The sequence below is a fragment of the Jaculus jaculus genome, chromosome 14 (assembly GCF_020740685.1).
Source record: "Jaculus jaculus isolate mJacJac1 chromosome 14, mJacJac1.mat.Y.cur, whole genome shotgun sequence".
NCBI lineage: Eukaryota > Metazoa > Chordata > Mammalia > Rodentia > Dipodidae > Jaculus > Jaculus jaculus.
In genome coordinates, this window is record NC_059115.1 from 33218045 (window position 1) to 33230952 (window position 12908).

The 12908-nt window shown below is 44.6% G+C and overlaps 1 protein-coding gene across 4 annotated transcripts in view; it reads left to right on the top strand.

Moving 5' to 3' along the window:
- Positions 1-259: 259 nt before the first annotated feature.
- Srgap3 (SLIT-ROBO Rho GTPase activating protein 3) overlaps positions 260-12908 on the top strand; it is a 273622-nt gene continuing 260973 nt past the window's right edge. For all 4 annotated transcript variants that reach the window (XM_045133456.1, XM_004651477.3, XM_004651478.3 and 1 more), the window contains exon 1: positions 260-1065. In XM_045133456.1, the coding sequence (XP_044989391.1) occupies positions 999-1065 (67 nt within the window). In that variant the 5' untranslated portion in view covers positions 260-998. The remainder of the gene's footprint in view (positions 1066-12908) is intronic.

Sequence of the window (12908 nt, forward strand, 5' to 3'; positions counted from 1 at the left end):
AATTAAATTTTACAATGAAAGAAAAGGAGGACCTTCTGTCTTTGTTAGAAAAACCCTTAGCACAACCACTAATAGCTGGTGTTTGCAGGAGCCTTTCAGGCCTTCCTAACCTGGTTTTTTTCCTCCTCCCTGCTGCCTTCCCTTTTGTGAGCATTTCTTCCTCTTTTTGCTTGCAGTGAGTTCTTCTCTCCTGTAGGCTACAATGTGTCAGTTGTTATAAAATCCGGGAGGTGGAGCCTCGTGACGAGGGCGGTGGGGGAGAGCTTCTCCAGCCCTGCAGGGCGAGCAGTCCAGCCCTGGGTTCCCCGGAGCTTAAGCATTACTGAAGGAAAACTTCCATCTCTCTCTCCTGGCATTGATCCTCACTGGATAGCAGACCAGAGGCGCCGACCGACCGGAGGGAGGATGCGAGATGACTGGCCCTTTGGCAACCTGACCATCTCTTTAACAGAGCCTTCCAAAGCGAGCCTGAGGCTGGCTGCACAACCCAGGAGGCGCCGCTTTCTTGTGGATGTGTGTGTGAGTGAGTGAGCTGGTGTGTGTGCGTGTGTGTGTGAGTGTGCGTGTATGTGTGCGTGCATGTGTGTGTGAGGGTGTGTGTGTGTGTGTGTATGGGTGTGCACATCATGATTGTGTGTAAGAGTGTCTGAGTGAGTGTGCACGTGTGAGTGTGTGTGTGCTCTTGGCTATTATTATTATTATTATTATTACTGTTGGAAGAAACATCCTGAAAATCTGGGGCAGGTTACTGTGATTCTTCTTCTGCAAGAGGAGCTGACCAGAGCTAGCAACCAGAGCCATTTCCCTGCCAGGAGACAGCATTTTCTTCCCTGAAGGAGAAGGATTTTCACCTCTGCTCTGCAGCCCAGTGAAAGAGATTAGCCCCTAACCCTGGGAAATCGACCAGAGCCCCGTGATTAGCAGGCTTGGGAGAGGACTTGGGAAGTAAAGCAGAAATAAATCACATAGCCTGCCAGTCCCTTTGACCACGTTGGAAGATGTCATCTCAAACTAAGTTCAAGAAGGACAAAGAGATCATTGCCGAGTATGAAGCTCAAATGAAAGGTGAGCTGTGGGGCTGGGTGACTTTTCCTCTTCCCTTTCCCTTCTCTCTCACTCTGGCTCCCACCCCCTTCCTCCCTGCCACCATGAAATGCTGCTCTGCATCAATAATCTTATTGTAAGGCGGAGCTGTGGCAGCCGCACGAGTGCAGACTGGTTTCCACTGCAGACAGTGCGGGGCTGTGAGAGTGGGTTATAGAAAGGGCAGCAATCTCTGCATTGCAGGTGTGAGGAAGACCCTACACCGACTTTAGGAGTGTCGCCGGCACTCCGTCATCTTGGCAGTGACATGTCACTCTAAGGCCATTTTGACAGTCACAGCCTCCTCTCCTTCTCTGCCACAGTAAAAGCCCCTGCTATTGATGTTTATTTTCCATGATCTGCTCCACCCACCCCTCCTTTTGGCTTTTGTGGGTGGTGGTTTCACTCTCTCTGGGCTGGAATTCACACCCATGTGCATGGGGAAGCGGCATCCTTGGGCAGTCCTTCTTTGTCGGCGGGCATCTTTCGCCTGGCCTGGGTTGCCATGGATTAACTGTTACAGGGCATATTGATCCAGACTAATGCAAGCATGTAGGCATAAAGAGAGAGCTCAGTGCAAAGAATGCATTCGCTTCCAGCGTACAGCTCAGTCGTTCTGTGCCCTGGCGTTTAGGGTCATCAGCTTTGGTTAAAAGCCAACAGCTCAGTGTAGAATTTGGGCTGGTAGGTGCTGCTGGGCTCCCATGGTTCCAGAGAAAGCGTGTCTGCTGGGAGAGTGAGATGACCTTTGGGTGCTGGCTCCAGCTTTGGTGCCATGGAGTCCACACTTCTCACAGAGGCCGCTCCCTAAATCCATACTCACTGGGAAGAAGAGTAGCTGGAACACAGCTACATAGCAAAATCCTTTTTTAAGCTAGATGGTGGTCTTCTCCCGTCCTTGCACGTCCTCAGCTCAGCTTTGGGGAGGAAAGCTTCAAGACTCCATGCCCTGCGTTCCTCCTTGTGGAGGCTGCTCCCTGAGAAGCCTGGGTGTGTGGCTCTTGGAATTGGTTTTCTTTCTGTCACTGTTCTTGCTGCGACACAGGGTGTGTTATCTCACATGGGAATAGTGGGCCAAATACATCTTTAATAGATTCCCATCTGTGAGGCTCCGTAGACACTGTTAGGATGCTGCTTTGGGCTTCCAGTGACCTGAGGTTGCCACCTACTTCTATGCTGCATGAAGACTCCAGGCCCCAGGAAGGCAGTGGCCTCTGGGCTGGCATCCCAGCTGCTGTCCAGGCTTCCAATGTTGGGGAAGGCCTGGGTGGGGAACAGGCTCTAGGGAAGGGCTTTGTTTTTTCCCTGTCTTGCCAAGTCTTTTTTTTTTTTTCTTTTAATTTCTGGGCAAACACAGCATACTTGCCACCCCTGGGCAGACCCCAGGGCAAAAGGAGCAGAAGCCTGTTCTCTTCCTTAGCCACCTAGTTTAATGTCAGAAGCAGTGACTTAGGGAGTTTCAGCCTTGCTAACAATTTAGAAAGAAGCCCTTTAGTGGCCAGAGGTTTGAATTGACCCAACTGCTCAATACAAATGCCTGTTTCCAGTCTTTGAACATGCACTTTTTAGAGAGTTTATGCTTCATGAGACTAACTTGACTGCTACAGATTTTTGCTTTTTAAAAAATATTTATTTGAGAGTGAGAGAAAGGTAGATAGATTGAGAGAGAGAGAGAGAGAGAGAGAGAGAGAGAGAGAGAGAGAGAGAGAGAGAGAATAAGGGTATACCAGGGCCTCTAGCCATTGTAAACAAACTCCAGATGCATTTGCCACATTGTGCATCTGACTTTACTTAGGCCCTGGGTACTTGAACCTGGGTCATTTGGCTTTGCAGGCAAGTGCCTTAACCACCAAGCCATCTCACCAGCCCATGTTTTGCTGTTTAAATCAAAAGTCCCATGAAAGAATGCTTTAATAGAGAAGATGATGTTGAGTTTGGGGCAGTTTGGTTTTTATCAGCACATTGTCTTGCTAGGAAATGTGCTTATCACATCTTTAAAGGATTGCTACTGTCTAGCTAGTCCATTTTACTTGAGGACCAATTAAGCATTAATTGCTCTCACTGGTTCTCTTCACCTTGAGTTTAGCAAATAATCAGCAAGCACCATGTTTATCAGGACATTAGTCCAAATGATCAGCTGTCTTTTAGATTCTGGATACTCTTTTTTCTGCCTGCAGAGTTTAATTTTCTTCCTTTCTAGTTGACATCCATAGGATTTAGATCAGGATACTGCTATGCCTGAAACCCTTTGAAATCATTTCCTTCTACATTTGGTTGTTGGCCTGGAGTGTAGCTGCATGGCAGAGCACTTGCCTAGCATACATGAGGCCTGGGTTCCACCCCTGCATCACACACTCCTCCCAATCTATTTGCTCCTCATTGTCATGATTGATGTATCCAAGGACCTCCAGTTTCTAGGGCTTACTACCAACCCATCATTACCCTTGACCCAGACAGTACATAAAAGAGTGAGTCTGAGCTGAGGTTCAGAGATGAGAAACTAAGGCCCAGCAATATTCAGTGACTTGCCCAAGGTCATAAGGCCAGTTTCTTCCCAGGCCTGGTGTTCCTGCTGAATTGCTTGGCTGATGCTGCCCCTTGAAGGATTGATGTCAGTAGCAGATGGCAGTTTGTGATGGGGACTGGCTGCCTCTTTGATGGCCTGCCATTGTTCCCTTTTGCTTTCCCTCCAGCTGTCTTTGTTGCTTGCCTCTGAGAAACATTTAACCAGTGACCAAAAATAATGCCTGGTACCAGTTACCTTTTCCCTGGTATCAATTGGCTGGTTTGGTCTACTTCATAAGAGGTGCTGTACCCTGTGAATTTTGTGAGGGGAACTCTTGAGTTTTAGAAATGGTGTTGAATTCTTTATTGATTTATTCCCTTTTATCTCTTTTTGAAGCATTTACTGGCCTAACAAAAGAGAAGGTTTTCAAGCAGTAGTTTTACTCTAAAATGTTTTTGATTCATCCTCTTGCCTCATCAGATGCTTGAATCCTTTTGATTCTATACCTCTGAAGTCAAAGCATCCCACAAGCTTGCATATGCCCAGTGATGGAGAGCTCAGCATCTTCCAACACCACAAGTTCTATCTTTGGATAGCTGTGGCTCATGTAAGTGGTTTGTTTCTTAGACGGCACTATCCACCTATTTTGTTCTGCCGTTCCTTCCTCTTGGGGACGTCTTAGGAGAAGCACATTGGGTGTTTGGAGCCTCTGATGATGGCTCTTGGCTGTTACTACTTTATTTGCTTTGGTGAAATGGTTTACCATTTGGTATCTTCACTCTCTTTTATTTTCTCTCTCTTTTTCCTGAGGCAGGGTCTCATGTATCCCAGGTTAGTCTTCCAATTGCCTAGGTAGTTGAGTGGCCTTGAACTTCTGATTCTGGTGAAATGACAGGGGTGTGCCGCCATGCTTCATTGATGCAGCACTGAGATCAAATCAGTGCTTCGTACATGCTGGGTGAGTACTCTCCCAGCTGAGCCACATGGATCCTCAGCCCTTCACTTTCTATTGGACCTACTGTTTTCAAGTTTGCAAATCCCAATGTCTTGGGTTCTTGGAAGGTAGAATGAATGAACAGAGTTGGCTAAATGAGAAGATCTCTGGCAGTCGGACCGCCTGACTGAGAGCACTAGAAGGGGTGTGACAGTCACTATGGACCTGAGAGCACGCGTCCTGTTCCGGAGAGCAGTCATATGGAGTTTAACAAGTTATTGCCACTTTAGGTATTGACCCCCCACCATCATCTTTGAGTTTTTCCACAGACACCAGTATTCCAGATGAGACCTTTATGTTTTAAAAGGGATTTTCACCAAAGAGCCCTCATCCTGCCCATCCTTACCCCCAGTGGCACTAAGTTTTGTGATGTTATTTATTTTTTTTTAATTTTTTTTTTTTTTTGGTTTTTCGAGGTAGGGTCTCACTCTGGCTCAGCCTGACCTGGAATTCACTATGTAGTCTCAGGGTGGCCTCGAACTCTCGGCGATCCTCCTACCTCTGCCTCCCGAGTGCTGGCATTAAAGGCGTGCGCCACCACGCCCGGCAGTTTTGTGATTTTATAGATGTGGTCATTAGCTATCATCTTCCTTATTTGCAGTGCTTCTATGAATTCACCATGAGAATTGAACAAGCCCTTTGCATTGCTCACTCCTTATCATGCTATATATGTCTGCTGTGTTTCTCTCCTAGGCTAGGAGTCTTGTCCGAGAGAAGGAAATGTAGTGAACTTAAGCTGACTTGTTCTTGGTGTCCCCATGCTGGCTTCCAATGGACATTACTTCCTGTCATAAGTGTCTCTTTACAGATTTGTTTGAGAACTTTGCCTGAGAATTATACTATATTCTCTAGTCTGAAGTTGTCAAAATGTAACTTCTTTTCCCCTTTGAAAATCAGAACAACTTTTGCCTGTCTCCAGCTTTTTGGTATCTCTCCTGTTCTTGGCAGTTTCCTAAGATCACTGATAGCATTTGGTGATCTTATTGCAAGGCCTTCTCAATATCCTGAGCTCTAATTGATCTTGCCACCAGGCATAATGGTCTGCTGTGCATCTATTCAGTGGCCCCGTTTCCACTTCAACCTAATGGAAAACTGACGTAGAAATTAAGTGATTGACTTAAGTGACTTATTATTTATTATATGCTTATATTCATTTTAGGCCAGCTCTTTAGTAGCAGAAATCTGGAATTTGGGGGCTGGAGAGATGGTTTAGCAGTTAAGCACTTGACTGTGAAGCTTAAGGACCCTGGTGTGAGGCTTGATTCCCCAGGACCCAGGTTATCCAGATGCACAAGGGGATGCACGCATCTGGAGCTCATTTACAGTGGTTGGAGGCCCTGGTGTGCCCATTCTCTCTCTCTTTCTCTACCTCTTTCTCTCTCTGTCACTTATAAATAAATAAAAATAAAAAATTGAAAAAAAAAGAAACCTGGAATTTGGGGCAAGAAGAGCAGATATTGAGGATGATCACAGGGGTATATACGCATTGCTCATTCAACAGGCCTCGATGATCTACTTTGCACTTAGTTTTATGTGGAGAGTTCAGAGGTGCAAAGTATATGATATTTTCTTGGAATGTGATGGCAAAACAAAAAAGCCCCTCAATACAGTGTCCTTTGAGCTTAGTCTTATAGACCTCCTCTCACAGAGTGACAGGAGAGCCTCCTTAGGAATGCCCATGGATTTAAGCAGAATTAAAGGGCTGGGGAGATGGCTCAGCCATTAAAGGTGCTCACTTGTAAAGCCTGCCTGCTTGGGACCAATTTCCCAGTACCCACTTCAAGTTGGATGCACAATGTGGTGCATATGTCTAAAGTTCATTTACAGAGGCAAGAAGCCCTGGCATATCCATACTAACTCTCACACTCCCTCTCTCTCTCTTTTTTTTTAAATGAAGAGGATTAAAAACTATTTTATTTTTATTTGTTTATTTATTTGACAGAGAAAGTGGGAGAGAGTGAGAGAATGGGCAGTCCAGGGCCTCCAGCTATGGCAACTGAACTCTAGACGTGTGTGCCTCCTTGTGCATCTGGCTAACATGGATCCTGGAGACTCAAACCTTTGGCTTTGCAGGCAAATGCCTTAACTGCTAAGCCATCCCTCCAGCCCTTTCTCTCTTTGCCTTGTAAAAAAAATATTTTTTAAGCAAGCAGACTGGGTGCAGGCAGCAGTGGGGTTTGATGGCGGCTATGGCCAATGGGGCAGCTCATCTAGAGGGGCAAGTGCCATTCAGCTCCAGCCGTCATTGTCAAGGACAGTCAGTTCTTACTATGCTACAAAGACTTGGAACAAAATCTGATTTCTAGAGACATTTTAGATTAAAAGAAGGAAAGAGGAGGAAATACAGAGAGCTCCCACCACAAGAGAAGAAAGAGGGGGTAAAGCCTCCCCACACCTCCTGCTTTTTAGATGGCGGCTCAAAAATCTTAGAAAGTTACACTGTCTAACCAAACATGTTGCTGGGTAGGACAAAAGCAGCCTGTTGAGCCACCAGCTTGCAACTTGGAGTCTTCAAAAACTTGTGGATGGAACCTTAGCCAGTTTTCCTATTTTGTCTTGGATCATTTTTTTTTTAAAAGATAACCCTGTGGTCCACTAGAACAGACTTTTTTTCCTTTTCTTAATCCTCCAGACCCTTCCCTATCTCCAAATCTTTTCCCACACATGTCTTTTCTTTCCTTAAAATGCCTCCCGCCTGCCTGTACAACTCCTGATCATTCTTCAATGTCTACTGAGGTTACTTATCCCCTGGGATTCCTTCCCAAACCACCTAGGAGAATTGATGGTTCTCTGATGTCTGCTTTTCTATCCTGAGCCTTATTATCCTTCATTCCAATTCAGTGCATAGGCCCTTGGCCATGAACTCTTGAGGGCAGAGATACATGTGGTCATATCTGTTTCTTCAGTATACTTGGCACATGATTGGGTGAGAGAGGGGCTGATAGGTATTTTCTTTGACTTTTGTCTTAGTTGCTTGGAGTGCTACAGCAAAGTGGCACAGGTTACCGGGCTTGTACTTGTTTCTCTGAGTGCTAAAGGAATTCTAAAATCAAGGTGCCAGAAAGTGTGGCTCCTGATGATTCTGCTTCCTGGCTCATAGACAGCTGCCCTTTGCCTGTATGCTCTTGTGGCCTTTTCCAGAGCATGCTTGTAGAAGAGAAATTCTCTGTCCTACTTCTTATGAGGTTATAGATCCCATCACTAAAGCCCCACCTCAGGATCTGATCAAAATCTAATTACATCCCAGACTTTACTTTCAAGTACCATTGCATTGGAGTTTGTGGTGAGGGTGGAGGGGGGCTTTAATATATGCATTTTAAAATTCTATTTTTAAGATATTTTTATTTATTTGCAAGGAGAGAGAGAGAGAAGACACAGAGAAAAATGGGAACTCCAGGACCTCCAGCCACTGTAAATGAACTCTAGACTCATGTACCACTTTGTGCATCTGGCTTTACCTGGGTATTGAGGAATTGAACCTGGGTAATTAGGCTTTGCAGAAAAGTGCCCCAACCATCCTAAATCATCTCTAGCCCTACAATATGCATTTGAATGACACAAATATTCAGTATATAATCGCATATTTCCTCTTCCATTGAAAGGAGGAACTTTTCCAAATAAAGAAATATTCTTCAGTGTTACTGAAGTTCCTTGCTTGTTGCTGTTGGGTTGGAGGAGATGTTGGTAGTGGAGCCTGGGTGGTGGCAGTTGTGTTGAAAGCCAGTGGATCTTGGATAAGCAGTGTCTGCCCCTTTCTGGTAGTGTATGGTCTGTCTGTTAAGCTTTTACTCCAGGCTCCTCCCAAGCTGTGGAAATTAACAGTCATTTCTGGAATTTTCACCATCAGAGTTTATACATCAGGAGTGATGTCTCCTTTCCTAAAGCCTCATTCATTCATTTAGTGACTATCATGAGCCATGCTCAGACTACCTAGCTTTATTTAGCAGAGTAAGGCAGTCCATTTTTCTTTAGCTTCTGTATCTCAGTCATATCTAGTGATTCCCCCAAACTCTGCAAGAGAATCATTATCATTTTCATTTTCTAGATGAAAAGCTAAGGTTCAGAGAAGTAAAATTAATTGTATTGGACTGTCCAGTTAACAGTGGCAGATTAAGGTTTAAATAGGAGTCTTTCCAACTTCTATTTAAGTCACAAGAAAACAAGATGTCTCCTAAGGCAACATAGCACTGTAGATAGGGGCTCCTTCAGAGCAAGCTGGGCTGGCTGGGTGAGGTTCATTGTTGTGGCCTGACATCTGCTATCTTGGTGTGACCACTGCACACCAGTGGGTGTATTGCTGTGGTGGGAGGTGGGTACCTGGGCAGACAGAGTTGAGTGGTGCTTTGGGAAGGTGAAGTGAGGGTGCTTAGCTGGGGGAAGGCTGGAGAGGTCAGTGCATTACTGAAAAATGTCCTTTACTGCATAGCTGCCTTGAAGGGGGCTGATAGGCTTGATTTCTCAATGGGGCTGAACTGGAGAACTTAAGGCCAAATACAGGACCCAGGAGCAGTGTCCTGGGCTCGATTTCACTTAGAAATGACTCATTCTTGATAGCTTGTTGGTGTTTGTAAAGTATCTTGGATAGGCAGGCATGGGACTTTGGGTATTCTCTTAATTTGTTGAGTCACTCTATCAAGTTATGTTTGGAGTACTGCTCTTTAAAGTGTAGTCCATGAAATTGGATGTTAAGAGGCATTAAGTGAAAGAGGTAGTTCTGTACTTGAATGGATTTTGGAAGTTCTAGGACAAACTGAATGTAATAGATCTGTTTCCCCCAGGCTTCTGGCAACCTTGGATGTGTTAGGCGTGAATTACAGAGTAGAGCCCAGTTTCCTCAAACTTTATCTATTTTGCGGACATTTTTCATGAATATTTAATAAGACTGTTCCTTGTTTTATGTTTTAAGGCATGCCAGACTGCACAATTTGTGAATTATCTGTTCTTCCTTTTTTGTTTTCATTTGCCCAGTTCCATGATTTAAAAAAAAGTACAAAAAACTTTGCTCTGCAAGCAGTTTGAAAAGAAGACAAGGTAAAATAAATTTGCATTCAGTTTGGCTAAGTGATATCAATGGGAAGCTTTGAGGTCACTTAGAAAATGTGAGTTTTGACATTTTCAATTGCAGAGTGCTCAGCCATTGATTTAAATGGCAACTTAGAAACAGCTCTGTTCAGATCAATGTGTGCTGTGTGTGGGAGTGCCTGTCTCTGTGTGGCAGTAAGGGTGTACAGGGTGCTGGGGAAAAGTTCAAAGAGCCTTGAATGGACCTCAATTTCCCCTGGGTTTGCGTGGTGGTTGCTAGATGACAACAGTATGGTTATATACAATAACCTATGGTGCTGGAGCCTCAGCCACAAATCCAGCTGCAAAAGACATATTTTCGTTTCTTCCTTCTGTGACTCAACTTTCACTTCACATATATTCTTTGCTGGGGGTGACAGAAACACATCTGGGTCAATTTCAGGCTTATATGACTTTTCCTTCAGGGTTGTATCCCAAGGTCCATCAGGATTTAGGCAGTTTCAGGGCTATTGTGGATCTGCCGTTGTGGTTTACTACTACAGGACTGAGGTATTGTCCCTCCCTCTGGGTCAGCCCATGCCACCGATCTTTCTTTATTCCCTCGTATGTTCCTTCTCCTTGTTTCCTTGCATGAGAAAACTGAGGGTATCCTATTGTTCACACACCTACTGAGGAGTGAGGGACTCTGGACAATTGTCTCTGGACTGTAATCTCAGTGCTGGAGAGGCAGAGACAGGCAGATTCCTGGAGCTTGCTGGCCAGCCAGTGTAGCCTAATCAGAGTTCCAGGCCAATGAGAGTTCTTTCTTCACAAAGAGGTGGATGGTGTATATTAGGGTGACACCTGAGATTGTCCTGTGGCTTACTTGTGCAATCACTCATGTGGGGTCTATGCACATATGAACATGCATACATGTATACACAAAAACTCAGAAATTGTTGGTTCTCTTCTTTTTGTATTTTTTCTGACATGGGTACAACAGCTACTTTTTTTTGTTCATTTTTATTTATTTATTTGAGAGTGACAGTGAGAGAAAGAGGCAGATAGAGAGAGTGAGAGAGAGAATGGGCACGCCAGGGCTTCCAGCCACTGCAAACGAACTCCAGATGCGTGCTCCCCCTTGTGCATCTGGCTAACGTGGGTCCTGGAGAATCGAGTCTTGAACCGGGGTCCTTAGGCTTCATAGGCAAGCGCTTAACCTCTAAGCCATCGCTACAGCCCAACAGCTACTTTAAAAAAAATGTTTTATTTATTTTTTAAATTTTTTTTAAACTTTTTATTTATTTATTTGAGAGCGACAGACACAGAGAGAAAGACAGATAGAGGGAGAGAGAGAGAGAATGGGCGCTCCAGGGCTTCCAGCCTCTGCAAATGAACTCCAGACGCGTGCGCCCCCTTGTGCATCTGGCTAACGTGGGACCTGGGGAACCGAGCCTCGAACCGGGGTCCTTAGGCTTCACAGGCAAGCGCTTAACCGCTAAGCCATCTCTCCAGCCCTGTCTTATTTATTTGAGAGAGAAAGAAAGAGGCAGAGAGAGAATGGGTGTGCCAGGGCCTCTAGCCACTGCAAATGAACTCCAGTTGCATATGCCACCTTGTGCATCTGGCTTTACATGGGCACTGGAGAATTGAACCTGGGACCTTTGGCTTTACCAGTAAGTACCTTAACCACTAAGCAATCTCTCCTGTCCTGGATACATCTCTTGTATAATACACAATATTTGTTGACTGACTGGCTAAGTGTGGGCATACTAGTGATGGACATTGTCCATAAGAACACAGATAGACTTCCTCCTACCCTGATTAAGAGAAAGCTCAGAAGGTAAAGACCCAGAGACAAGGCACTTATATTCATCCTGAGTCACCCAAATGATGGCATAACATATTTTGAACAGGTGGCCCCTTGTAGGATTACTGCAAGGAATTAACTTAATTCCTAATATATGTGAGATGGAAGCAAAGGTAGCAAACATATTCCCCGCTCCTCTCTTTGACTCATCATTCTCTAGGGAAGCCAGTTGTAAAATAGATTAATTCTGTATCATGTACTAAGACTGTGCTGGAACCTGTACTGTGGAAATTCAGACTGGAAGTTAGTTGCCTGGGAGAGCTGGAGAAGTCCTTATAGAAGAAAGAATTTCTGAACCGCTTTTTAAAAAATGAATAGATGCTCTTCAGGTGGTAGAAGTCATTTTATGGAGAGAGAATAAAATGTAAAAATGGCATAGGGGTCACAAAAGGGCCTGTCTACTTGGGAAATGGTGAAAAATTTGATGTGGCTGAAACCCCCAGTCAGTGGAATGGAGTGGGAATGGGAGATAATGCTGGAAAGGAGAAGAATTTGAAGTTGCTTTCAGACCATCAGCTCATATGAGTCTTTGCCCTTGGTGATCACCATCTCCAATGATGAGAGACTTAGTGATTTTCCTAAGTACAGCAAAGCACACATGACATCATGCTGGCTATTTTAAGTGAACAGGTAAGTGACAGTTACTTCACATGGCTCTGTGACTACCACCCATTTCCTGAAGTCTTTCCATCTTATAAAGCTAAAAGTCCACAAAACCTGTGAAACATTAACTTTCATTCTTTCCCATTGCCCCCAGAAATCCCCATTCTGCGACCCATCTTTGTGATTTTCCAGTAATCTAAATATCTGGTAGAAAATAGAACCATGCAATATGTGCTGCTTGATGACTGTCTTATTTCACTTAGCAGAGTGTCCTTATGGTTCATCTCCACTGTAGTATGCATCGTGATGTCCTTCCCTTTAAAGCTAAATACTACTCCATGGTGTGGCTAGACTTAATTTTTCCTATGCATTCATTTGTCAGTGGACACTTGAGTTGTGACTGTTTTAGATTTTGTGAATAATGCTACTATGAACATGAATGCACAACTGTGAGAGTCTTACTTTTTTTCCAGGTAGGGTCTCACTCTAGCCCAGAGTGACCTGGAATTCACTCTGTACTCTCGGGGGGGGGGGGGCCCTCGATCTCATGGTGATCCTCCTAGCTCTGCCTCCCAAGTGCTGGCAAAAGTGCCACCACACCTGTTCTATATCCTATTTTTGATTATGGAAGCAATCCATGTTCATTCTTTCCTTTCTTTTATTTATTTTTTTTTTTTTGAGGTCTGGTCTCACTCTAACCTGGCACTTACCAGGTCTGGGGTTGGCCTCAAACTCAGGGAGATCTTCCGCCTCCCAAGTTCTGTGGTGAAAGGCATGAGCCACCACACCCGGCTATTGTTCATTATTTAAAAAGCTTTGAAAGAACAGAAGAATATAGAAAAAGGGAGAGA